The sequence below is a fragment of the Rhinolophus ferrumequinum genome, chromosome 14, assembly GCF_004115265.2.
Source record: "Rhinolophus ferrumequinum isolate MPI-CBG mRhiFer1 chromosome 14, mRhiFer1_v1.p, whole genome shotgun sequence".
Lineage (NCBI taxonomy): Eukaryota > Metazoa > Chordata > Mammalia > Chiroptera > Rhinolophidae > Rhinolophus > Rhinolophus ferrumequinum.
The window spans coordinates 36,258,660-36,284,409 of record NC_046297.1 but is presented as its reverse complement, the minus strand read 5'-3'; the positions used below and the strand labels follow the sequence as shown (position 1 = coordinate 36,284,409).

Sequence of the window (25,750 nt, the reverse complement as noted above, 5' to 3'; positions counted from 1 at the left end):
TTTATAAACTTTAAAGGTGTTAACAGAAATGTAGCATAGCATTCTTACTAAATTTTACTAAATCTCATTTCCATTTCTTTGCTCAATTTAAACTTTACTGATTAAATATTTTAATCATTCAATCCATGAATATTGACAGTGTCTCCTTTGAAGGCACTAGAGATACCTCAGTGAATAAAACACTGGAGGTCACTGACATCACGGAACTTGGACTTGAAAATGTTCTTTTTCTTTTAAAGTTTATTGGGGTGACAATTGTTAGTAAAGTTACATAGGTTTCAGGTGTACAATTCTGTAATATATCATCTATAAATCACATTGTGTGTTCACCACCCAGAGTCAGTTCTCCTTCCATCACCATATATTTGATCACTTTTACCCTCATCTATCACCCACCTCTCCCCTTACCCTCTGGTAACCACTAAACTATTCTCTGTGTCTATGAGTTTTTGTTTCTTCATTTGTTTGTCTTATTCCTTTGTTGTTTTCAGTTTTATATACCACATATCAGTGAAATAATATGGTTCTCAACTTTTTCTTTGTTGAGAAATAAAATAATAATCTCAAGGTCCATCCATGTTGTCGCAAATGGCACTATTTCATCTTTTATTATGTCAGAATAGTATTCCATAGTGTATATATATACCACATCTTCTTTATCCAATCATCTATCAAAGGACACTTTGGTTGTTTCCATGTCTTGGCCACCATAAATAAAGCTGCAATGAACATCAGAACACATATATCTTTATGGATAAATATTTTCAGATTTTTTGGGTAGATACCCAGGAGAGGAATTGCTGGGTCATATGATAATTCTATTCTTAATTTTTTAAAGAACTCATATAGCTCAACAACAAAAAAACAAACAATTCAATTGAAAAATGGGCAGAGGACTTGCATAGACATTTCTCCAAAGAGAATATACAAATGGCCAATAGACAAGAAAAAATGTTCAACATCACTAATCATCGGAGAAATATAAATAAAAACCACAATGAGATATCACCTCATACCAATAGAATGGCTATCATCAACAAGACAAATAATAACAAGTGTTGGAGAGGCTGTGGAGAAAAAGGAACCCTCATACACAGTTGGTGGGAATGCAGATTGGTGCAGCCGCTATGGAAGGCAGTGGGGAGGTTCCTCAGAAAATGTTCTTTTAATACCTGCATACGATAAGGAAATCTAGACATAAAAATATTTTAGCAAGATTCATAAAAGGTAAGTAAGCTGTATCCAGTATTGTAGAAATATGAATTCAATAAATATGTTGAAGTTTCTCCTATGGCCCCATACATAAAGACCAAGCACTATTTTAGATATCGGGAGACTGAGCATTGAACAAGATAGACCCAGATAGGCTGTCTGCAGCTTACACTACTCTATCAAAAAGGTTGCATCATTCAGACTATTGCTAATTATATATGGAAGACACAGTCAAAAAAAAGTGTGAGAGTTAGGAAACATAGTTCTGAACCCAGAGCTTCTGTGCTCTTCTCTTGGGAACACTCAATTTCCCCTTATCAGTCATTATAAACTCTGACATGCTCTCATCCTGCCTCATTTCTCATTCCAGTTATTCCACTTGGACAAGTTAATAGCGTGTACCAAGTAGTGAGATGTCTGAGCATAGGGGATAACATAGCTATTTCTCAGCTCTGGTCAGTTGTCATGACTTAATTAGATTTTCAAACAGCATTCATACATTCTGTAAAAGTATGATTCAGCTTTATGCATTTTTTCAGGCTCCTTTGAATCTACCCTGTGACTCACTTAATATAAGGACTCTCACAGCCAATAATAAACTGTCAGTCTCCATCTCACCTGTCAAATATTTGTCATTATGCATCCAGCTGTACATTCAACAACTGCAGATTCTTTTGTATAAGGTGTGTAGGTGCCAGGAAGCATTTACAATCACATTTGAAAACTTAAAAGAGAAACGCAAATAACTCAAAGATAAAGCAGTGTAAGTAGATGCCACGTGGTTAGATGAGATATAGTAGTACCAAGAAAGGAGACATCACTTCTAACTTGAGTAACTAGTGCTAAGGGAGAGGCAGCTCTGATGACAGCCTACTTTGCGCCAGGCACAATCCTGGACAATATACATAGCTTCTCTCACTAAATGTAGCTTTATTTACAGCTTTTGCTGTAAATAAAGATGTTGCTTCATTGCAGCTTTTTTTTTACGGTGGCCAAGATATGGAAACAACCAAAGTGTCCTTCGATAGGTGACTGGATAAAGAAGATGTGGTATATATACACAATGGAATACTATTCTGCCATAAGATATGGAAGGCTTCATGAAGGACTTGTAGTCTAAGACAAGCCCTTTGGTGGGAAGAATTAAGAAAGGCAGAAATGGAGTTTCAATGAATATTTATTGACTGCCTATCCGTGGCCATGCACAATGAATGCTAGGTACTAGGCACCCAATGGTGAACCAGTGCAGGTCTTGCAGTAAAGGGCTTTCAGTGGTGGATACAGGCAAATAAACAATCAATTACAATTACCATAAAGTACAATGTCACAACAGTCAGTTGCACATGACAAAAAAGTTTCTTCAACTAAACTATGATGGACTGTCTTATATTACTAGGAACCTCAGAGTGGATCCAGGACTTAAACAAGGAAACTCTCTCTCTCCGCTCTGTTTCACCATATCCTTTCATTTTACAGATGGGGTGTTCCTCCAGATGAACAGTCTTTGACACAGTGACCCAAGTCAAGAGGCAGGCTTCTTTGCAAGCTCTAGTGGAGGAAGGCTCAGGGACGGACTCTGGCCCTGCTTGGACCAGTTAACTTTCCCTGAAACTGCTGCCCAAAGAAGGGGCACCATGATTAACAAGCTGGGTTTATGCATGTATCCCTGTTGGTCGGTGGTGGGTACATTCTGATATCAGAAGGAAAAGAGGGATAAGTACATGTGGGTCACCAGAAACAATGACTAACACAAAGGGGCCCTGAAGGGACCAATGCAGTCATGGGAAACAGCAGGGACACAGAGAAAGGGATGTGCATGATGAGTTCCTGGGATGGTAGTTAGATTAGTTTGGCTGAAGCATTGGTCACCACTAAGAACAGAGAGTAAAACCAAGAACAGACTGTGGAAGGCTTTGAATGCTTGGCTAAGGACTCTAGATCAGCCTGATGGGAAGGTGGTAACAACTTTATTCAGAATTTTTTCAATTTTCCTGAAAACCAGAGCAAGAAGAACAAAGGTATGAAACACATACAAATTTACATCTTCAGTGAAACAACGCAGTGAGAAAGTTCACAGATTTCATATTGTGTGTAGTGTCACCTCTGAACCAGCACAGTAAAGAATAACGTGTGGTTTACCAGGTGCCACAGTAAAGATCAGAAATTGCACAAGAGTCCAGGTGGTGTGGGTCCCAGCAATCCCCAAGGAAAACTCAATGCCAGGCAGAGAGAATTCGGTGGGAACGGCTGTGAGCAGGACTAAGAAGGGAAGGGCAGCAACAGTGAGAAAGGAACAAATAAATCCAGCAAGTGCCTGGAGGACTCACAAGTGCAGCTTAGGAAAGAAAAAGGAGCACGCTGGCAGGAAGGGGCAGGAAGACTTAGAATCAGTGGCTGGGGAAGGAACCAAGGAAGCTCCAGCCTAGTTGTAGGAGCCCAGCTGAGCCAAGTCAGGATCCTATTCAGAGACTACACCCACGCGCCATGTAGTAAAGTATACATACTTGTAAGGACAGAAGAGGGAACCCTTGGGCTGAGACGCAAGGAAAGCTTCCTCACTCCCATCACAGGATTCTCTTGCTAATAGTTGTTTACAAAAATCCAACTCATTCAAAAATAAATAAGAAGTTTTAACTCAACATCCAATCAAAGTCACTGTAAGAAAAACCAATACAAAGGTACCATCAGAAAAATAAATCTACAAAGGAAGAGAACTTCCCTGCAGACTACAAAAACTCGTCAGAGACATGTGGTCACAAAGCAGAAGAAAGTTTTAACCCAGTATCCTATTATGAATTTTTAATAATGTAACAGGGCAGTAGCAGCTGTGCAGGAAGCTGACAAAGCAGAAATAAAGAACTCAAGGAAGGGATGGTTAAGCAACAGAACGTGCCAGACAACAGGACGACACAAAACTGAAACGGGTAGATTTAGAAAATAAGTGTAAGAAAAATACAGAAAGCTTTCAGAAACAAAAACCAAGTTACAACAAAACACAAGAGAGTGGAAACACCACTGTACGGGATGCTGAGGAAGACACAGAAATAAAAGTGAAGAAGATAAAACAGAAATGAATAAAAGTCATTAGAGACGAAGTGATGGAGAAGACAAAGGAAATTGTACAAATGTAAAGTCAGTGTCCCTGAAGAAAAAACCCAAAGGAATGAGTACAGAACAAGTATTTTTATGTATAGCTCAATTTTAAGTGGGGGTTAGAACTAGAATTGGAGGGAGAACTTGGCCCAGATCAGACCTAAGTTTAGGAAGTAGGTGGGGAAAGGAGGCCAGGAAGTCATCTGCACGGCTGTCTGTCGTAACCCAGAGCTGGTCAGAGATGCTGCCTGCCAGGACCCTCCTATCTGAAGTCTCTAAGGAGCTTCTCCTGAACTGTGGCAGCCACAAGAGGGAGACTCAGAAGTGGGGGTGAGCAGCTCTGCTCCCCACATCCTGGTTCAGCCCAGTCTCAATTACCTATACAAGTGGAGGGCAGGAGCAAAGTGAGTAAGTGAAATAAATACTTCAGAAGCTCCTTAGACAATTTTGCAATCAGAGAACCAAAAACTTCAGAGATTAACATAATGAACATGTATCTATCACCCAACTTTATAAAATCTTAACATTTTACCATATTTGCTTCATAAGCTTTTAAGGAAATACAACTTTACTGATATAGTTGAAGCCTATTATGTATGAGTCCCTCTGATTCCATTCATCTCCCTCCTCCCCATCCTGAGATACCACCCTGAAATCGATTATTTTTGCAAAGCATGCTTTAATACTGTTACTACATATTGAATGTTTTGATGTGAATTTTGCTTTCTCTCCCTCAAAAATTGTTTTTGAAATTTATCCATGTTTATACACATGGCTCCACTTCATTTTTACCATATCACAGTGTATTTACCCACTCTTTTGTTGGTGGGACCTTTGGAAAAAAGTCTGACAGTTGTTGTTTTTTAATATATAAAACTAAAACATATACCTACCCTATGGCCCAGCAATTCCACTCTTAGGTATATACCCAAAAGAAATGAATATATCCACAAAAAGAATGTTCACACACAAGAATGTTCACACACAAGAATGTTCACACACAAGAATGTTCATAGCACCTTTATTCATAAAAGCTAAAAACTGAAAAATAAACTGTCCTATACATACAATGGAATAGTACTCAGCAATAAAAAGGAACAAAGTACTGATACATGCAACAGCATGGATGAAAGTCAAAAACATTGTATTAAGTGAAAGAAACTGGACACAAAAGGGTATATATGTATGATTCCATATATCCATACATACGTATGATATATATATATATATATATATATATATATATATATACATATATATATATATATATTCTCTAGTATAGAACTAGTGAAACCAATCTATAGTGGAAAAAAATCAGAACAGTGGCTGCTTCTAGGAAGGTCGAAGTGGGGATTAACTGAAAAAGAAAACTTTCTGGGAGTGAAAGCAATGTTCTACAAATTGACAGGAGTTTGTCTTACACAATGTAACCATTAAGAATGTATATTTGGTGGCTCAGGTGGTTAGAGCTCCATTTTCCTAACTCCAAAGGCTGCCGGTTCGATTCCCACATGGGCCAGTGTGCTCTCAACCACAAGATTGCCAGAACGATTCCTCAAGTTCCGCAAGGGATGGAGCTGAGCTACGCCCTCCACAACTAAGACTGAAAGGACAACAACTGACGTGTAAAAAAGTCCGGAAGTACACACTGTTCCCCAGTAAAGTCCGGTTCCCCTTCCCCAATAAAATCTTTAAAAAAAAAAAAAAATCCTTTCTAATCCTTGCTGAATGTTTAAGTTTCATAATAAAATGTAGAGGAAATTTTTTATCATTTAACCTATCCAAAAACAACTCTTGATTCATCCTGCCCTAAAGCCACTCCTCCCTTCATCTTCCCTGTGCATCTAGTTGCTCACCTTGAGTTGTCTCTGTTTCATACATCTAATCCACTAGCGCACGCTTTCAGCTCTACCCTCAACATACATCCTGATGCAGCCGCTTCTCATCAACCAGAGAACCCCATCCTGTTCCAGGCCACCATCATCTTCCACCTGGATTGCACTAGTCTACTAACTGCTCTCCCTGCTGGTGTCTGTTCTCCACACAGCAGTCACACGAATCGTTTAAAATGCTCCATCTCACTGCCTCTCCTTCCACTCTCTGCCTTGCTCACTATATTCCAGCCATACTGACCTCCTTACTGTTTCATTAAACATGCCAAAGTCCTCTGGACTTACTGTTCCCCTGCCTGGAATGTTCTTCCCTCTTATTTGCATGGCTTGTTCTCCCACTGTACAATTCTCTGCTCAAATGTCACACTAGAGAGGTCTTCACGACATCTAATACAGCACTTCCCATCACATCCCTTATGCTGCTTTATTTTTCTTCTAGTTCTTATTACTATCTGACATATGTTGGTTTTCTATGTCCCTCCCACTAGAATTAAGCTCTGAGGGGGGCAAGAATTTTTGTCACTTCACTACTGTGTCGTAGTGTTTGCTGAATTACTGACTGAACAAGATAAAATGTCACTTTAGGTCCCTCCCAGATCCCTCCACACCCCTACAGCTAAAGTAGTCCCTCTATCCTATTACCCTATTTCTTCATCTTTTCCATAGTGCTTAATAATAATTATTGTTACACATTTATTTCTTTTCCCCACCCCAATAGAATGTAGCTTTTACGGACAGGCCCCATATCTTAACTGCCATATCCCTCGCAGTTAACAAGCACAGTGCCCTGGCTCAGAGCAGGCTGATCAACCGTGCACCCTCCTACTTATTTCAACCTCCACCCAGGGATTCTGGATCTCCAGCACTGCTCTGTCCGCACTGTGGAGTATCGGGAACCCTGAGGGAGCTGGATGGACCATCTCTAGGATAAGCTCTAGCTCTCACATCCTCAGATGCCTTCCTTCTCAAGCCTCCAGCCCTCCTGCGATGGCGGCCATGAGCAGCTTCCCGCAAAGCCAGGCGCTCTCTGCCTCGACTCCTCGATGCTCCTGGAGTCCCAGAGGCCAGGAACTGCTCTGACTCTAGAGTGCAGCGCCTCAGCAGTGACCTACTGAGGCCTCCAAAACGTCATTGCAAAGTCCTTTCAAGAGAGTATTCCCTGGAGTCTGGTTAATCAGGGCCGCCTCCACTGAAAACACCTATACTGCACCCTCTATTTCTCCCACAACTGGGACTGTGGTCCACCAGGCCCCCAGGCCAGGCGTGCGAGTCCTAGCGGGGGAAAGTCCCAGCCCCTGATGTTCTCCACGAAGCCCCCACCCCGCAGCCTGGGCAGTGGTAGAAGCAAGCATGGCCGGGAGGGGAACGGTTTGGGAGGAAAGGGTATAAAACAGCGCCCTACCTCAATGCAGGGCAGGGCAAGTTTTTCTAGAGGTAGCCGTGTTTATTGAGTATTATTGGATGTATTAGAGTTAGCTGTGGGAAGCAGTGGAGGTGGTGAGAATGAGAGGTAAAGGTGCAAAGGTCCAAGAGAGAAGGGCGAGGTATGGAGAACAGCATGCAGTTGGACTTCCCAGGTTGCAAGAGGCTTTGTGTTAAGTTAAAGGGTTTGGCCTTTAAACCCAAGGTGATCCATAGCAGGGTGGTGGCAGAGTGGCAGATCTGTGCTTCAGAGGAGCCTTCGCAATAGCTTGGAAGGCAGATTAGAAGAGGCAACACAGTGTCAGGAAAACCAGTTAGGAGATTTCTGCACTAATTGAAGAAAGATTGGATTCCTGAACTAGGGCAGAGGGGAAAAAAAGGAGGATTCATCTGGAAATAAGGTAGTAATGGAAGGCAGCACAGCACAGGGGTAGCGGAGTCAGACTCCACTATGGGTCTTGAGCAAATTATGTTTGTGCCTCACCTTCCACATCTGTAAAGTGGGGATGACAGTAAATAGCAACTGTCTCATAGTGTTGGTGAAGGTTTACAATTCATACAAGGTAAAAGTTTAGAATAGAGCTTAGCACATTTTACTCAGGAAATGCTAACTATAATTATGGAACTCAGAAAAAAGAAGGGATGACTCCCAGCATTCTTGTTTGGAAACTGGATCTGTAGTTCTCAAAGTTTGGACCTCAGGGGGTCCCAAAGACCCTTTTACGTGGACCACAAGGTCAAAACTATTTTCACAGTAAATTGTCGTTTTCACTGTGTTGCTGTGATGATGCAAATGCACTGGTGCTTAAAATCATTGGTGCCCTAGCATAAATCAAGATGATAGCTCCAAACTATACTAGTAGTCATTGTATTAGGTTGGTGCAAAAGTAATTGCAGTTTAAAAGGTTAAAAATAATAGCAAAAACCGCAATTACTTTTGCACCTAATACTATCACCATGAAAAAAAAAAAGCCAATTTACTGAAAAATGTTTTTGATGAGGCAATAAAAGGAATAATCTAATGGATAATCTAGTATTAAAATTTGGAAGGATTAGATGTGTTTTGACAAGATGGATATAAGCAAGTTTAATTAAATGAAAAAAATATCTCCCATGGAGAAAAATTCTAAATAAATTATGTACATACTTCACCCTAAAGGAGGAGGACCATAACTCCCCACTCCTCAGATGTGGGCAACACAGTGACTTCCTTCAAAGAATATAGTGTGAAAAGAGGGGGAGGAATAACTTTACAAAGGAGAAACTTGACAAACACTACCAGGTGCCAAGGTCAACATCAACAGTCATAAACCATAATGACAGTATGTACCCTTGATATGAAGTGATGAAATGGCACTTTACCTCTGTAATCTTCCTTCAAAACCATAAACTCAATCTAACCATGAGAAAAATCAGACAAATTCCAATAGAATGGCATTCTACAAAATACTTGACCAGGACTCCTCAAAACTGTCAAGGACATCAAAAACAAGGAAAGTCTGAGAAACGGTCACAGCCAAGAGGAACCTTAAGGAGACATGACTTCTAAGTGTGATGTTTGGATCCTGCAGCAGTAAAAAGACAGGGTAAAACTAAGAATCTGGGGTTACCCCCCCCCTTTCTTCTGAAAATGAAAGCACTGTAGAGGCCAATACAATGGTATTTTAACTTTGCCTGCACAGTGGGGGAAAAAATATTGTAGAAAATGCCAAAATTTCTAAAATTATTACAAGTAAAAAGGAATTTCACACATTTCAAAGTAAGTGAATTTTAAAACTGGGATGAGTGGGGAAAAGAGAGCTGAAAATGAACATAAAAAAATATGAAACAAAGATATATTCAATGCCTAAAATAGGTACCCAAAAGGATGACTACATGAACAAAATTCTGGGAAGCAGCAATTTCATAAGTGAACTCTGTTTCATTCAGGATCCTTAAAATTACTTAATTTCTATGGTATAAACTAGCAACAGGTGGGCAGGAGAGTGAAGAGCTACCACTGAGCACCTGCTCTGTAACAGGTACACAATCAAGAAAGGGTCTCTATATACATTGTCAAATGTAATCTCTTAAACAACCCTTGAAATGAGTGTCTTGTTATATATAGCTTTTCTAAAGGAAACCCAGGGGGATCTGGTAAATTGCAGCAGAGCGGGATCGGAACCTCAGTTCACCTGACAGGTAAGCCCATGTTCTGTTTAGTTCCACTTGACCATTGACCAGGTACTTGTAATACGGCAGAAGTTACCCTGTTGGTTTCCACACAAAGCAATCTTGGGAGTGTTTCTCATTTCTCCTTTACTGTGATTGCACTCTGTTCACTTCATAGTCAAGGACATTGACCAAAGTACATTTCTAATTAGTGTTTTCAAGTAATTTACTAGTTAGCCCAAGCTGGGCATACAATACTCCAAGATTAATCCTACAAATGTTTTTAGTATATTTTGGTGTTTAGTATCGTGTTTCCCCGAAAATAAGACCTAGCTGGACAATCAGCTCTAATGCATCTTTTAGAGCAAAAATTAATATAAGACCTGGTATTATATTATATTAGACCTGGTATTGTATTAGACTTGATATTGTATTATATAATTCCCGGTTTTATATTATATTGTATTATATTATATTATGTTAAAGACCCAGTCTTATAGTAAAATAACACCAGGTCTTACATTAATTTTTGCTCCAAAAGACGCATTAGAGCTGATTGTCCAGCTAGCTCTTATTTTCGGGAAACACAGTATATTTTGATTATCAAACTCATTCATTCAGGTCACCAGTTCTGCTTATGTTTGGCAAACACACGCTTGTTGTAAGACCACCCTTTTCTTACAGTCATGCTGTTAGCTCTCTAAGTTTTAACAGCGTTTTGAGATGACTGCTGAAGGGAGGCAACTCCTCCCCTAAAGAGAGAGCCATCGTAAGCATTACAAATGGTATGAAGTTTCTTGGGACTGTCAAGATTTTGAGTCTCTTCTGATTCTATGTCACCTTGGGCAAGACTCTTACATTTCTTCATGCGTAATTTTGGGAGAAAAACAATTACTTTGCTGGCGTCACAAGACTGTTGTAAGAAGCGAAAAGTGTGAAAAAGGACGCTTTGCTGGCCCGAAAGCCCGAAAAGCACTCCTTATTTCTAGGCTCTGAGGCCTGCACAGGCGGCACCAGCACAAAAGGCTCCGGGAAGGGACACCGGATGGATGGGTCCTGGCCGCCGCCTCCTAGTGCATCTCGGGAAGGGCTCCCGCCTCGGCCGCGACGCCGGGCCAGCGGGAGTGGCTCCGTCTCCCGGCCCTCTCCCGTGGCTCACTCGGGGCTAGGGCAGAGAGACAAACAAAGCTGGCCCGCGTCTGGGCGGGGCTGCCTGGGTTCAAGGAGGCTCCTGTACCCCGGGGCTCTTTGTTCCAGTAGAAGGCCCTCGCCCCACTGCTCCAGCCGCAAAACCTGTTCGCGGAGTATCATCGATACGTCCTCTTGGAGATGTCCAGTCTTGGAGCGGCGGCGTTAATAGAAGCAGCGAGGGGACTCCTAAATTTAGATAGGGAGGAAAGGGAAGGGAATGCGTCGGACCCGCTCCTCCTTTTCTGAAGCGGGCTGCTGCCTCCCGCGCTGGCCGCTCGCGCGGGCTCCGCTGGGCCTGCTGGCGGCGGCGGGGCGGGCTGGTCCCCCGAGCCTGCACGTGGTGGGGCCGTTCTTTCCGCCGGGCCCAGCACCCGGAAAGGCACAGCACTCGTGGGGAATGTAAAATGCCATCCCTGGCCCCGCTCCAGAGGACTGTTATATCCTTGGGGGCCCGGGAATTAGAGGTTGGGAGAAGAAGGGAGGGCGCGGCATAGCGCGAGCGTTTCCTGTACAGAGTGGGAAGCCGCCCGGCAGGGGCAGGGTGGCCAGGTGCAGAGTGGCCCACCCACGGGGAGGGTGAGCAGAGAGCGGGAAAATAGGGTTGATTCGTACCTCGGTCAGCAGCCTGGAACAAAATGCAAGATAGGCATCCCTGAGCATGGCAGCCCTGGGATAGGGCACACAGCCGGCCTCCCGGGCCCCAGGAGCCCAATGGGGGACGCGCGGGGACACACGTGGCTCGCAGCGCTCCTGGCTGTGTTTACATTCTACTGCCTCTCCACGTTGTGCTGCCGTCCTCGCCTCCCATTGGCCAGCTCGCCAGCCGGAGGTGCGCTCCTCCCGCAGGGGCGGGGCCGCCGGGCCCCGCGCCCACAAGGAAAGAACCGAGTTCCTTGAGGCCTTGGCGGGACAGCCAGGGTGCGCCACAGGATGGCCACTTTCTAGCTACTCTATGCTTGCCCAAGCCACCTCCCCTTGGCCTACGCCGGGGCTGAGCCACGGCCTGATATCCTCGGGATCCGGGAGTTCAGGGCGGGAGGGGATACAAACATATTGGCGGGAGGTGCGGAAGCCGAGCGACAGGGAGCCGCACCACGGAGGAGGAGCTTCTGAGAGACTCCCTCCCTCGGGTGGGCTTCGCAGACAGGGAAGTGCAGGGCAGGTGGCAGCGGACCAATGGCCTGGGAGAGCGCGTCCTACAGCCCCTAGGGGTGGGCTGGTGCGGACACAGGCAGGGCGGGTACACGGGCCTGCGGGGTGAGCGCGCGGGCGCGCGGGGGAGGGAGTGCGCTGCCCTGAGGTGTCAGTCTGAAGCGCATGCGTGCGGGGCGGGCCTGACCCGGCCTATATATTGGGTTGGCGCCGGCGCCAGCTGAGTGCGAGCGGTAGCGGGTCTGGCGCTGAAGACACTGTACGTAGGGCGGGATGCGGGAGGAAAGAAAGCCCCCACGCCGGGCTGATCCATGCCGCGGGCGGGAGCCTGAGGGAGGAAAAGTGGGAAGGCTGTGAACTAGGTGACTGGGGCGTTGGGGTGGCTGGGTCCCCCGCGTTCGGTCCCTGTCAGGACCCTTGGCAGGGGGCCGGGGAATCAGCTAGGAATGGAGGCTATCCCTAAGTGGGAGGCCACGGAAATGCCCCTCATCCTAGGGGCTTCTCCCTTCCACCCCCATTTGGGGAGCTATCCCGCGGGAGAGAGGATGGGTGTCTGGGTCGCCTGCCTACACAGGGAGAAAAGTTTCCCAACCAGCACAGTTTCCCTCTGTCATTAACTCCCTTCTTTCACCTGCCACCCCGTATCTGGAGCATGGGTCCCCTCCAAGAAACGGGCAGGCCGGTGGGGCTGGGAAGGAGGGAAAGGAGACTGAAGGACGTGACACAAGTCTCAGTTTCCCTCCGCCCCCTGCTTCCCCGCCACCGCCAGCTCTCCAAATTGGCGCGGAACCGCTTCTCCACAGCGTTCGCCTCCAAACCTCCTATCTCCGCGGCTGATCCTGGATGGGAGAGGGGAAGTGGGGCGCTACCCAAGCCCACTCAGGTAGGGTGGAGGATGCAAAAGAAGACCCATTTGGGGGAGATCTGCCTCCCTGCGCGGTCAGGGTGCTGTGTTGTGCTTTGTAAATATTTGAAGACACTGGCGTCCCGGTGGTACAATAAGTTGAGGAAATGCAAGCATGTGTCCAAAATTAATACCATGAACTAATACAGTGTCGATGACAGCTTGGTAGAATGCTCAGGCCATCTCCTGAGGTCTTAGTTGTAACCTCTGAATCGCGTCTAATTTTGGCATTTGGAGAATATGGATTACAAAGTATTTGACTCCGGTTTCCTTCCTCTTTCCCTTCCAGAGGTTTCATCAACACCTGAAAGAAGAGAATGTCAAGCGCAGGTAACATTATTTAGTTTGGAGATGTTCGTAGTTAGCTGCTGCCTTTGAGACGCATGACTTACTAATTAAACTTGCTTTTAAAAATTCATCGTAGTAGCCGTTTACAAGCTAAGCAGCACCCCCAGCCCAACCTGACCGACTCCCCCCAAGAAGCCCAGATAATTCAGGCTAAGAAGAGCAAAACAATTCAGGTGAGTTAAGGGGAGAGAGGGAGAAAAAGAAATTCCTTGCTGGGTCCTTAGTATAACCAATAGTCTTTTCTATTTTCCAGGATGTAAAAAAAAGAAAAGAAGAGAATGTCGCCAAGAAACATCAGTATGAGATTAGGGTAATGCAGAACTGTGCTGGGTGGATTTAGCGAAAACAAATGCAGAACGAATAAGAATAAATTTGTTATTGCTTTGCAGTAGAAAGATTCCTCTGACACTTTTACTTTTGATGCCCCTAGAGGTCAGCTGGAAGGCGCTTAACTTTGGGTGGTTTGTATGGGCCTGAATCCTACTACATACAGCTGCAGAGTGAGTTTGCCTTGAAGCAGCTGGTTCCTCCTTGTAAATTCCCTCCCTCTTGGAGCTGCCCACTGCACCAGGGCCCGCTTAATCTGTCCAATGGTCTGCTCTTTGTTCCCTCTCTGACTATAGTGGAGGGTTCTAATAGCTGCTCCTTGGAGCATAAGTAGGATGTGAAGTCACTGAAAGACTGGCACCCAGCCTTTTGCTACCTATTCTTCCTATGTGTTGTACAGAAAACACTTTAGTGACAGTGGTTCACTTTGAAACCAGCACTGATTGGGGAAAGGGTCCTTTAATCGTATTTAAGTAATCGATTCCACTTGCTTCCATCTTTAAGGGATTGCCTGCAAGTAATCTAAGTATGGGAGCAGGTTTAAGGCGGTGGGTGAGGGGGAGGAAAAGATCTTATAAAACCAGGTGCTCTTACCACTTGCTAAATACAGAGAATTTCAATTTTATAATTTTGAAAGTGATTAGTATCTGACTGCAGATGCGTTTTGTTATTCCTCCCCTTCCCCGATACCCAATGTCTTGTAGTTCCAGAATTATATTTTATTGTCTAAAACATCCTATTACTTTTTATGAAGATTCATATGAGCTATATGGCGTATTTATAAAATATAAATGTCAACTTAAACTAGATTGTCAGCAATGTTAGCTAACGATGGTGTTTGGGAAAAATTATTGACTGTTTAGAAATATAAGCTTCTATTTATGAAAGATCCAAGACAAAAGCTGGTTGTCTATTGCACAAATATATGTTCTTTTTATTTTTTAAATGACAGAATTGTTGGCCACCTGTATTATCTGGGGGCATCAGTCCTTGCATTATCATTGAAACACCCCACAAAGAAATAGGAACAAGTGACTTCTCCAGATTTACAAATTACAGATTTAAAAATCTTTTTATTAATCCTTCACCTTTGCCTGATTTAAGGTAAGAAAAATTTCAGTAATTTAGTGTCAAAGATTAAAATTGTACTGATTTCATATGTGACATTACTTGGAATTATTTATTTTTTTGCCTTCCTTGTAAGATAGAAAAACTTATAAAAAATTGCTTTCTTTACTAATATTTTATATTAGCATATATTATAATAGCATATATTGTCTGAGTAGTGCTATTTATAACTGATATGGAAATTTAAAACATTGCTTCTATAAAGTTATTTTCATTTGCTTGCTATAGGCCTTATCTGAATATGGAAGATTTTAACACGTTCAAACAGCATTTTCATTTGCTTAGTAAGGTTTATACCTCTTTTTTCTAGTTAATGAATATGACTAAGAGATGCAGCTTATATAAAACGTCTAGTGTAGTAATTTATATTTGGCTTTAACAAGCAAATTAATGGACATTTAAACTCACCAATCTTCCCCTTCCCCGTATTCTCCCACCTTACCCCCACTGTAGGTGACTCTACTATTGATGACTGACCTATTTGGAGATGATTGAGACTTGTCTCGACTGGGATCATATGTTTTAAATACTTACCATTTTTTAGTATTGCTCTTGAGAAAACATGGTTATCTTGAACAGGAACTTTTATTAAATTATAAATAAATGGGGACTAGAAAACACTCTTGAAATCTCAATTTAGATTATCGTAGTCCGAGTATAAATTTCAGGCTTGTACTTTTTCATGCTAAAGAAATGGTTTCTAAAAGTTAAGGTAGCAATTTTTTCCTAATTTAGTTTAAAAGCTTCTCCTTCCAAGTTCTAATTGAAAGTTGGATTTCAAAGTCTTAAAGTTGAGTTCTTTTCTATGTAAAACAGATAACTTGAGTATTGTGTAGATCACACAAATTATTTCTTTTTACCCCCTTTCCATAGCTGGGGATGTTCAAAGGATGTTTGGTTAAACATGTTAAAGAAAGAGACCCGATATATTCATGACAAACATTTTGAAATTTTGCATTCTGACTTGGAACCGCAGATGAGGTCAATACTTCTAGACTGGCTTTTAGAGGTATGTTACAGCAATACAAATTTCCTGTCTCTGTATGATGGAAAATATTTAGACATAAATGTGTTTTCAATGTGCCCTTCTGGTATACTATCCATTGCCAGAAGCCATCTTTTTGGGAGTACTTTGGTTGATGGTACCAAAATGGAAAATAACTGTCTGATTTATAAGAGTAAAATCAGGACACAGCCATTACGTCCCATAAAACCCAAACGCAATTCAGAATTCTTGGTATTTGGGTATTGCTGTGTACCAGGCACCATTCTAGGTGCTGAGAATAGTCAAGATGAACAGAATATATAATTCACAAGATTTTGAATTTGTGCTATGCAAAGTGAAGAACCAGGACTATGCTTCATGGCCTTCAGAAGTCCTTTTCTGCATCACCAAAATCAAATTATAATGTGGAATCCTGACTTCTATGTCCAAAACAATAAGGAGGCTTTGAATATTCAGAAGCCCTAAGCGCTCTAGGCTCCATGTGGCTTCCCTTTATTATATACCCCTATTCCTTTCAGAAATACACTGTATCGGTAATCCAAGGGAATAATAGCGACTCTGAAGTCCCTAAAGATGTGTGCCAGAACTTTCTCTTTTGTTTAGGCCCATTCCCTTTCTTTGGATTTTAATTGTAAAAGTCTCTAGAATTATTGAAGAAATGATTACTTGTGTTGATGACAAACTGATTTTTCTCTAACCCTTGACTATTTGCTTTGTAGTTTCCCTATCTCTAAGATAGATACAGATGATGTATTCTAAAGGAGAAAGACGAGACTTTTTGGTGGAGTAACACATGGCAGAGTAGATCTCAGAAGCTATTCAGAAAAGTTTTTAAGACTACAAAATGTCCTTTTGAGTTAGGTCATCTTAATTTCTTATTCTGATTAGAAAGGAAGATTATATTTCAATCATGTGGGTATAAGAAGGTAGTTGGGTTTTGACCTAAGTGTCTAGTGATCTGGGAAGCAACTTAAGCACAATTATGTTGATTTTATTTTTCTGTTTATGTTAGATTGATTTTTACCCAGTGGTTGTCTGTCAAATTTATTCCTATTTTCCCTTAAATATATGATTATATATGCAAAACCTTATAGAATATAATAAATCCAAGTGTTAAACTCTACTTTGTCTTAGTATATTCTTTCAGTCTAGGAATGCAAAAATGGTTCAACATTTGAAAATCTATTTATTACCTTAGTTTAAAGGATAAAAATCATGAGTTCTCAATAGTGTGAAAGATATTTTTTGAAATTCAATATCTATTCATGATTTTAAAGTATCTAGGAAACTAGGAGTAGGAGATTTCCTTAACAAATTATTTATTAGAAACTCATGTATCTCTATCCCTGTTTCCTTATCTTCAAAATGGGGATAATGGCCCCTACACTTCATGGAGTTATTTTGGGAATTAAAAGCTTTCCCTATAACCAGTGTGGAAATGACAGATACTATTTATTATTAATAATAACAATAGTGAAACATTAGGGTAATTCCCATTACAGTCAGAAACAAGAGATGTGATATTTTGTCTATCACCAACATTATTCAGTTTTCTTCTATATTCTTAGCCAATGCAGTAAAACATGAAAAATAAATGAGGTAAAAACATTGAAAGGAACACCATTGTCATTTTTTTAGTTAAATGTCTACCAAAAATGATGAAGAGAATCAACTGATACTATTCAAATTAGTAAGAATATAAACTAGCATGAAAATGTACCCATTTATCAGCAGTATACAATTAGGAAATTAGTAGAAGTTCTCATTCATAGTAAAAGTGTAAATGTGTATGGGAATAAATACATTAAGTCCATGTGGAAAACAGCTATAAAATAAGACTTAAGTGAGGACAGCAATAGATTTGTTTATCCTATATTTGTGTATGTTATTCCCCACATCCTAATCTTAGTTTTGGTGTCCTAGAAAGCAAAGTTGGGCTTATAAAAGTATTCTAACGTCTAGTATGCTAAGAGATAACTTTCTAATTTGGAAATATTCATGGAATAATATTTAAATCTTTGGATTCTTCTCTAGGTATGTGAAGTATACACACTTCATAGGGAAACATTTTATCTTGCCCAAGACTTTTTTGATAGATTTATGTTGACACAAAAGGATATAAATAAAAATATGCTTCAACTCATTGGAATTACCTCATTATTCATTGCTTCTAAACTTGAGGTAAGTTCTCAAAGTTTATCCAGAGACATATTTACCCCAAACATTTTTTTAAATCAACACATTAACTCCAGAAAATACTACTACTTTAATATTAACTCCTTAGGAAAGATGAGTGGTTTTTTTCAGTACATTTTCTGAACATTATGATTTGGATGCAAGGGTAAATATAGTTCCCTTTTAGTATCTAAGTCTATTATAAGTCTCAGGTTTACATTCTGGAATTTGTATCTAGGTGAAATGTTCCATGGCTCATTCTGCCAAACAAATTATCCCATTGTTGTCCCTATACACGTACTTATGGTACCTGGATTCAGTAGAGTGGTCTTTGAAAACTGATCAACCAATCAAATTAAATAAATTCTTTACTGGGTTAGAATAATGGTCTATATCCAGCCTAATACAGGTAACCGCCTATACCACGGCACTTCTATAACACGATTTCACTCTAACACAGTTCGAGAATTGGAGAAAACCCTCGTACAACACGGCATCCTAGAACACGGTTTCACTTTAATATGGTTTGAGAATTAGAGAAATCCCCGAACATGGAACGTAAGAACTTTTAAGAGCAAAAGATATCTCATTTGAAATTTTTTATTCGAGCATGGCTGTCGTACCAGATTTGACTGCAGAATTTTAATTTATTAGAATTTTAAATCCATTTTGCTTGTGGAGTACTAGGTTCAGAGGATGAAGGTATCTTGTCAAAAAGAAAACGCCCTCGGATAATGGTGCATAGTGATGACAAAGAAAACATTATTTAATACATATTAATGTTATACTTTTGGTGAAAATTGCTTTAATAAAGATATTTCTCTTAATTATAAAAATAGTGTGTTTTTTTAATTCTTGGACCCTAACCCCCTTTTTCATACTAGTTGTTTCGTGTAACACGGATTCGCGTAACGGCATTTTTTAGGAACCTAACAACCGTGCTATATGGGGGTTACCTGTATTTCTGTATCTGATGGTGGTGCCAGGATAGAAGGCAACTCCTTTCCTACCTGAGATTTTCCTTCACATAGTCTCAATCTACTTAAACAATGCATTATATGATTAGAAACTTCATCTGAAATTTTTGAAGTCTGTATTGAGTGTAGGAGCGGGACTGTGAACCAAGCATTAATTTCATTAAGTGTATTTTTCTCCCAGATTTCTTTTCAGCTTTAAGGGCTATCCCCAAATTCTGCCAAATTTGGTGAATACATTTGTATTCAGTCTATCCTTACCTGAAATCACACTGTTTCAGATCTTTCTAGACTGAAATCTTGATCTTTAGCCTGTTCCCATCTGTGGCAGGCATCTCTTCTCCTTTGATCATTATAGTTGTTCTTCTCTGGACTGTTAAGGCAGACCTTTCATCAGCCAAACTGCACAAAGTATTTTGTGATTAACCATACTTTTGTGTTAGGGTAAAGGAAATGTTTTCAGTTTCTAGAACTTATTTGTTGAGTGTCGTTCTGGTCTGACCAACATACTAGGTAATCTTAAAACAGGTTTGACTTTTTGTGTTTTAACTGAAATGACTAGTTAAAATACTCGTTTATTACTAAAATTCAAAATCAATTCTATGAAAATAAGTCTCGACCTAGTTGACTAATTTAGACCTAAATATGAAAAATATCTTTAAATGTAATGTTTTGCTTTGGCTACTGTGGAATTATTTTACTAAGATTTATAATCACTTTGTTAAGCTGTCCTTAAAAATGAAGCCTGTGTGTGGTTTGTATATAATTCTTTGTTTTAATCTCAATTTCAATTGTGCTTAACATTAATTTTAAAAATCCATTTTAAAGGAAATCTATGCTCCTAAGCTCCAAGAGTTTGCTTATGTCACTGATGGTGCTTGCAGTGAAGAGGACATCTTAAGGATGGAACTCATTATATTAAAGGTAATAATAATAATCTTTATTATTTCTAGTTGCAATTTAATGACTTAGTAATTATTACTGTAGTCTCAGACTACAATTAAGTAAAACTGAGGTTTTAGTGTTAGGATCCAGGCTAAGAGGCTAATGCAAAATATTGCCATGGTATGGATGGGAGAATTTACTTAATATGTAAACTCGATTTTTCTGTATCTTTCAAGTTTCCTATATTGAGAATATACCACTTTATTAATTTAAAAGTGATTAAGCACAACACTTTCGAAACATATAGGTAGAAGTTAGCATAGCATGTTTATATAAATTAATCCCAACAATGATTCTCAAATCTTATTATCCCCTTCTTCCAGCAGATAGAGAATGAGAATTATTTCACTGCGTTTTAAATTTTTTCTATATGCAGAGAAAGAGCTATGAATAGAAGGGTGGAGAAGAATAAAGGTGTTTAATAAGGCCTTCAGTAAAACAGTGAATGTAAGCTACTAGAAAGTATGCTATTAAATTTGGTTATCATAGGTTTATATAAATAGGGCATACAAGAAAACCCAATCAGTATGACTTTCATTTATAAATTGATATACATTATAAATTTATAATTTATATGTTATATTTACAAACTGTAACATTCACATAACTCTTACAATGGGATCTTCTTGGCATGTTGATATTGTTCTATTAAAATTATCCAGATTCAGACTTCTATGTAAAGGGAAGATTGAATTCTCTAGGTAGTTCTACAGGCGTTAAGACACTCTTCTCTCCTAATTATTTTATACGTCTTATAAATGGTAGTCTCAGGGCTTCATGCAGGGAAAGATATAAATTAGGATTTGTTTTTTGTTTTGTTTTTAACTTTTACATTTTTGACTAGAAGTCACTGGAGAGCACAGAAAAAAGCTTAAGATTTGGAATACCAGGGGCTGCAAGAAATGTAAAAAGTAGGAATGAATAGTCTCAATGAACTTTGTAAATAAAGACAACTAGAGAATAATAAAGGGGTCTATATCTATAATAGACTGTAAAACACAAGCAGCTTTAGATTGTGACATATCTAAAAATATCTTTAATAAAAATAAGAGGTCAGAATAATAAAACACCTAAGAAAAAAGCCTAAAAGCAGAAAATGTTTCTTAAATGACTAGTTTAAAATATAGCTATATAATGTATGTGTATACCTGCATTTATATTAACAGGCATTTTAATTTCATTAACAGGCTTTAAAATGGGAACTTTGTCCTGTAACAATCAATCTCCTGGCTAAATCTCTTCCTCCAAGTTGATGCTCTTAAAGATGCTCCTAAAGTTCTTCTACCTCAGTATTCTCAGGAAAAAGTTCATTCAGATAGCTCAGGTATTGACATTATTATTGCATATATGCTAATGTTATTGTTAATTACAGGTTTTGTTGAGTGTATTTATAGTCTTAATAGGCTATACAACAAAACTAAAAGCATATTTAATTAATTCACTCTTGACTAGAACAAAATTTCTGGTGCATAAAATTCTGTCCCCAATATTTACATTGCTTCATAGTTCTAGAAAACAAGTTTTTAAACTATGAATTTAAATAAATTGAGTATTTTTCATACTTTAGGAGTCCAAAATAAAGAATACTTCTTTTTCATGTAAAATGGGGGAAAGTATTTATAAGCCAATTATCTCCAAGCTTTATAAAGATGAAATTATTCTGCACGATTATCATACTCTTAATATTTGAATACACAGGATACCTATTTTACATATTAGAATTAAAATCACATCAGTTACATTTTTTAAAAAATTTAAGTTCAAACCAAGTTTTCCTAGGCCAGCATCTAACAGATATTCTAACAAAGTAATTAAAGAAAGAGGGTACCACTTGTGCCTGTCTACTTCTCACAGTATCTTCAGGCTGCTGTTAACTGCCATATATAAGTGAAGAAAATCTACATTCTTATTCTGTGTAGGATGTTAAAATCTTACTATGGAATTGAAGGAATTATGGTAGGAATTGAAGGATGAGTTTTTTAAGTAACCTAGGTTGAAATTTAACTTGTGTTTTAAATCTAGTAAACATATTATGAACACTAGAACTGGATAACCAGTAAATACATGGAATTGTTTCATTCTGCAAAACTTTTTAATGCTTATTAACATTTTTTGTCAGAATTCCCAGCATCCCAAGTTGTCATAAGCAGCTATCTCATATACCCTTTTGACAGAGGCAAGTCTTTGATAAGTGATAAACAATGTAGGCAGTTTCTAGAGGTGTAATAATTCATTTTCAACCCTTCTCATTTTCTACCTTAGGGACCAACGGGGGCAAACATAATTTAAATTTTATTCCACTAGACAGATACCCGCTTCAGGCCTTTGAAGTCTAGCCCTTTTTACCGTGTTTCCCCGAAAATAAGACCTAGCCGGACAATCAACTCTGCATCTTTTGGAGCAAAAATTAATATAAGACCTGGTTTTATTTTACTATGATTTAAGACCTGGTCTTATAATAAAATAATAATAAAATAAGACCGGGTCTTATGTTAATTTTTGCTCCAAAAGATGCATTAGAGCTGATTGTCCGGCTAGGTCTTATTTTCGGGGAAACATGGTACACCATTCCACTGCGCCTTGTTCAGCTCTCTCATTGCCTGGATTATACTGCCTCTTAACTAACCTCATTGTTAGAAACATGTCCCCTTTTTGTGTATCTGCTTCACCATAGTCTAACGGATGGTTCTTATAATGTAACTTTCCTGATTTAAAATCTTCCAGTAATTTAAAATAATCAGTCAGAACTCTCAACTTCTTAAAGACCCTTTATGATCCAATCTAGGCTGTGCCTCTCCAGCTACCCTTTTTTTAAAATAAGCAATGAAGGTACTCCTTGCTTCGTATTTTTTTACTATAGGTGTTCTGAACTACTTGAGTTCTAAGGTAAAGTAATACTTTCTCATTTACTTTTGCGAATGTTATTTCCTATACCTGGCACATTCTATACCTCCCAATCTTCCTGGCTACCTTGTCTTTAAGATTCATTTAAGCAGCAGCATTCTTCCCTGTTTTCCCCACTTTGGATTAGTGCCCTTCCTACTCGTACATTACACTGCATTTAACAATCCTGTCTATTCACTTTTGACCTATAATCCTAAAACTCCATTTCCTTCAGGGTGGTGGCTTATCTTTAAATCCCTTTAGTTTTTAGCAATCCTTGGCATCTGGTCCATATGTATCAAGAACATCATAAAATGTTAGTTGACTGATATTTAGTAGCGACATGTAGTAGTTACCCTTCTCCTAAATACTTGTACTTTTGCTTTCTCCTTTATTAGCTTTTAGATCTGTGTATTCTAGCCATTGATTCATTAGAGTTCCAGTATAGAATACTGGCTGCTGCTGCCTTGTGCCATTTTACCTCTATTGAAGTTGTTAAGAAAGCTTCAGGTAAGACATTCTTTCAACTTCTTACCTGCTCACAACTTTTAAAGAGACTATTAAATTTATGAACTTTTGCATCCTGCTAAACAGGAATTTAAAATTTTAATGGAAAAAAAATTTAGCAGTTTAGTGATTACCTTCCTTTCTGTTAGAAGTACTTTCTAATCCTCAGTGTATATCCACAAACAAAAAGTGAGGTCAAATGGAATTTAAATCCACACCAACTTAGTCAACATGATTATAGCTCTGCTTTCAGTTCTTTGAGTTTTGACAATTTTAATTTCATATGTAGAAGGTACTGGTTAAGAAACTTTTTCTCCCAAAATAGTCACATTATAAATACAGTTTGAGAGTAATGATCTATTTTGACTTGCTAAACTTGATTTTTTTCTTTTTATGAGTTTTAAAATAACCTTAAATTTGGAAGCAGGAACAAATACATTAGGCATGTGTTAGATAGCTTCTGATGTAACCTTCACATTTGCTAACTTTTCTGTCTAGGTTTGGAATGGGAGAACATTTCTGAATGTGTAGACTGGATGGTACCTTTTGTCAGTGTAGTAAAAAGTACTACTCCAGTGAAGCTGAAGATTTTTAAGAAAATTTCTATGGAGGACAGACACAATATCCAGACACATACAAATTATCTGGCTATGCTGGTATGTTTCTTGAGTTTTGGGTCTTACTATGTAGTAAGTCACTGAAACTGACAAAATGATGCTATAGAATAATACTTCAGGCAGTTATATAAGACTCTAAGGGGACAGACAATTTCTAATGGGCACAATGATTTCAGAATGCAAAAGTTAATAAAATAACTTTGAAGTCAAAGCAAGATTTGTGAAATTTCTCAAGTTGTCCAAGTAAGTTTTAAAATCTAGTTACAGCAGTTCCAATTGTTGAACCTCTTGAATATGATTGGTCAGTTACAATGACATAAAAGAGACTTGTATTAGGCCTAAGTAGCCTTGAATTAGTACCCAAAAGTCTGTTTTGACTTTATTTTACTATATCAATGCTTTATATTTAGCTGTTAATCGCTGCATTTCTTCCTATGTACAGAATGAAGTAAATTATGTGAACACCTTCAGGAAGGGGGAACAGTTGTCACCAGTGTGCAATGGAGGCATTATGACACCACCGAAGAGCACTGAAAAACCACCAGGAAAACACTAACGTTAGCTAGGCAAACAAGTTGCAATTGACCAAGTATTAGGTAGAATTTCATAGAAGTGAACTATTACAAGTTTTACAGGAAAATAGTGCTGTGTCTGTCGTAGCCAATTCAGAAATTTCACTGCCATTCTTTGACTTAAAAAACCACTTAAAATTGGCACTAAGGAAGAAATTTCATTCCTGTTAGCTATCTAAAGAAACAGCAGGATTTGTTTACAAAGATGCATTCCCCAGGTGACTGGATAGAAGCCAGCCATGATTTACGCCATAAAAATTTTTTGATCTAGTGTTACTATGTTTATCTTGATAAACCAGGAATTTTATCATTGAAGTTTTGGACTAGATAAGTGCTATTTAAAGGGTACATTATCAGAGTGCTTTGAATCTCGTTTTTAGATTCTCAAATCCATATACTCTTGACTAGTGCAGTTTGGTTTTTGAACATAAAATTTAAACTTGTTTACAAAGATTTAGTTTTGTAATAAGGTGACTAATTTATCAATAGCTGCTGTAAAAAGCTATTATAAAACTTGAATTTTTACAAATGGTGAACTTTAATCTGTTTTTTTAATTAGTTTATTTGCCGTACCATAACATCTTGAATCAGTAAGGCTTAGATGAACATGGTATTAAACTATGCTCTAAACAGTGAGAATACCAAAGAAATCATAAACCAGATAAGTGCTGTGGCTCCTACTGGGGACTTTGACATACAGGTTGCTTTACAGTAACTTTTTTGTACATCACAATTTGGGTGCAAAACTTCAGTACTCTTTCAAACTATTTATATGAAAAAGTCACTTTATTACTGTAAGGCATCCCTAAGATTTTTTTTTTTTTTAATTTAGTGTGACTAGGGCTTTATTTATGTTTGCGAATTGTTAAGGTCCTTTTTCAATTCCTACATGAGTTAAGGATAGTGTCAAAGTGATAAAGCTTAACACTTGACCTATTTTCTTAAGGCGGAAAAGTATTAAATGTATACTGACTCCCAGAAATCTATTTATTAAAAAAACAAACGACATAAGAATACAGACTAATTTCTACGTAAATATTTGTTTTTAAATAATGAAATTTCAGCCTCACAGTGGCTTTAATTAGAAAACAAATTATACTAGAGTGCCAGTTTATTGTTACTGGACATGTGAATCTCTTCTTCCTTTAAATAAATTATAAATTTAAGCTATTGTTATGGTATGAAGTCTTCTGTGTAGTTTTTGTTTTTAAACTAATGTTTCAGTATTTTGTCTGCAAAGAAAACACCACT

The 25,750-nt window shown here is 39.0% G+C and overlaps 1 protein-coding gene across 1 annotated transcript; it reads left to right on the top strand.

Moving 5' to 3' along the window:
- Window positions 1–12,765: 12,765 nt before the first annotated feature.
- On the top strand, window positions 12,766–25,611 carry CCNE2 (cyclin E2). Its single transcript, XM_033125988.1, is given in 13 exon segments — window positions 12,766–12,996; window positions 13,416–13,538; window positions 13,619–13,675; window positions 14,645–14,796; window positions 15,694–15,829; window positions 17,861–18,007; window positions 19,804–19,899; window positions 21,108–21,140; window positions 21,142–21,222; window positions 21,224–21,244; window positions 23,202–23,313; window positions 23,809–23,966; window positions 24,370–25,611. Coding segments are annotated over 13 exon segments (1,461 nt in total). The 3' UTR covers window positions 24,484–25,611.
- Window positions 25,612–25,750: the final 139 nt, after the last annotated feature.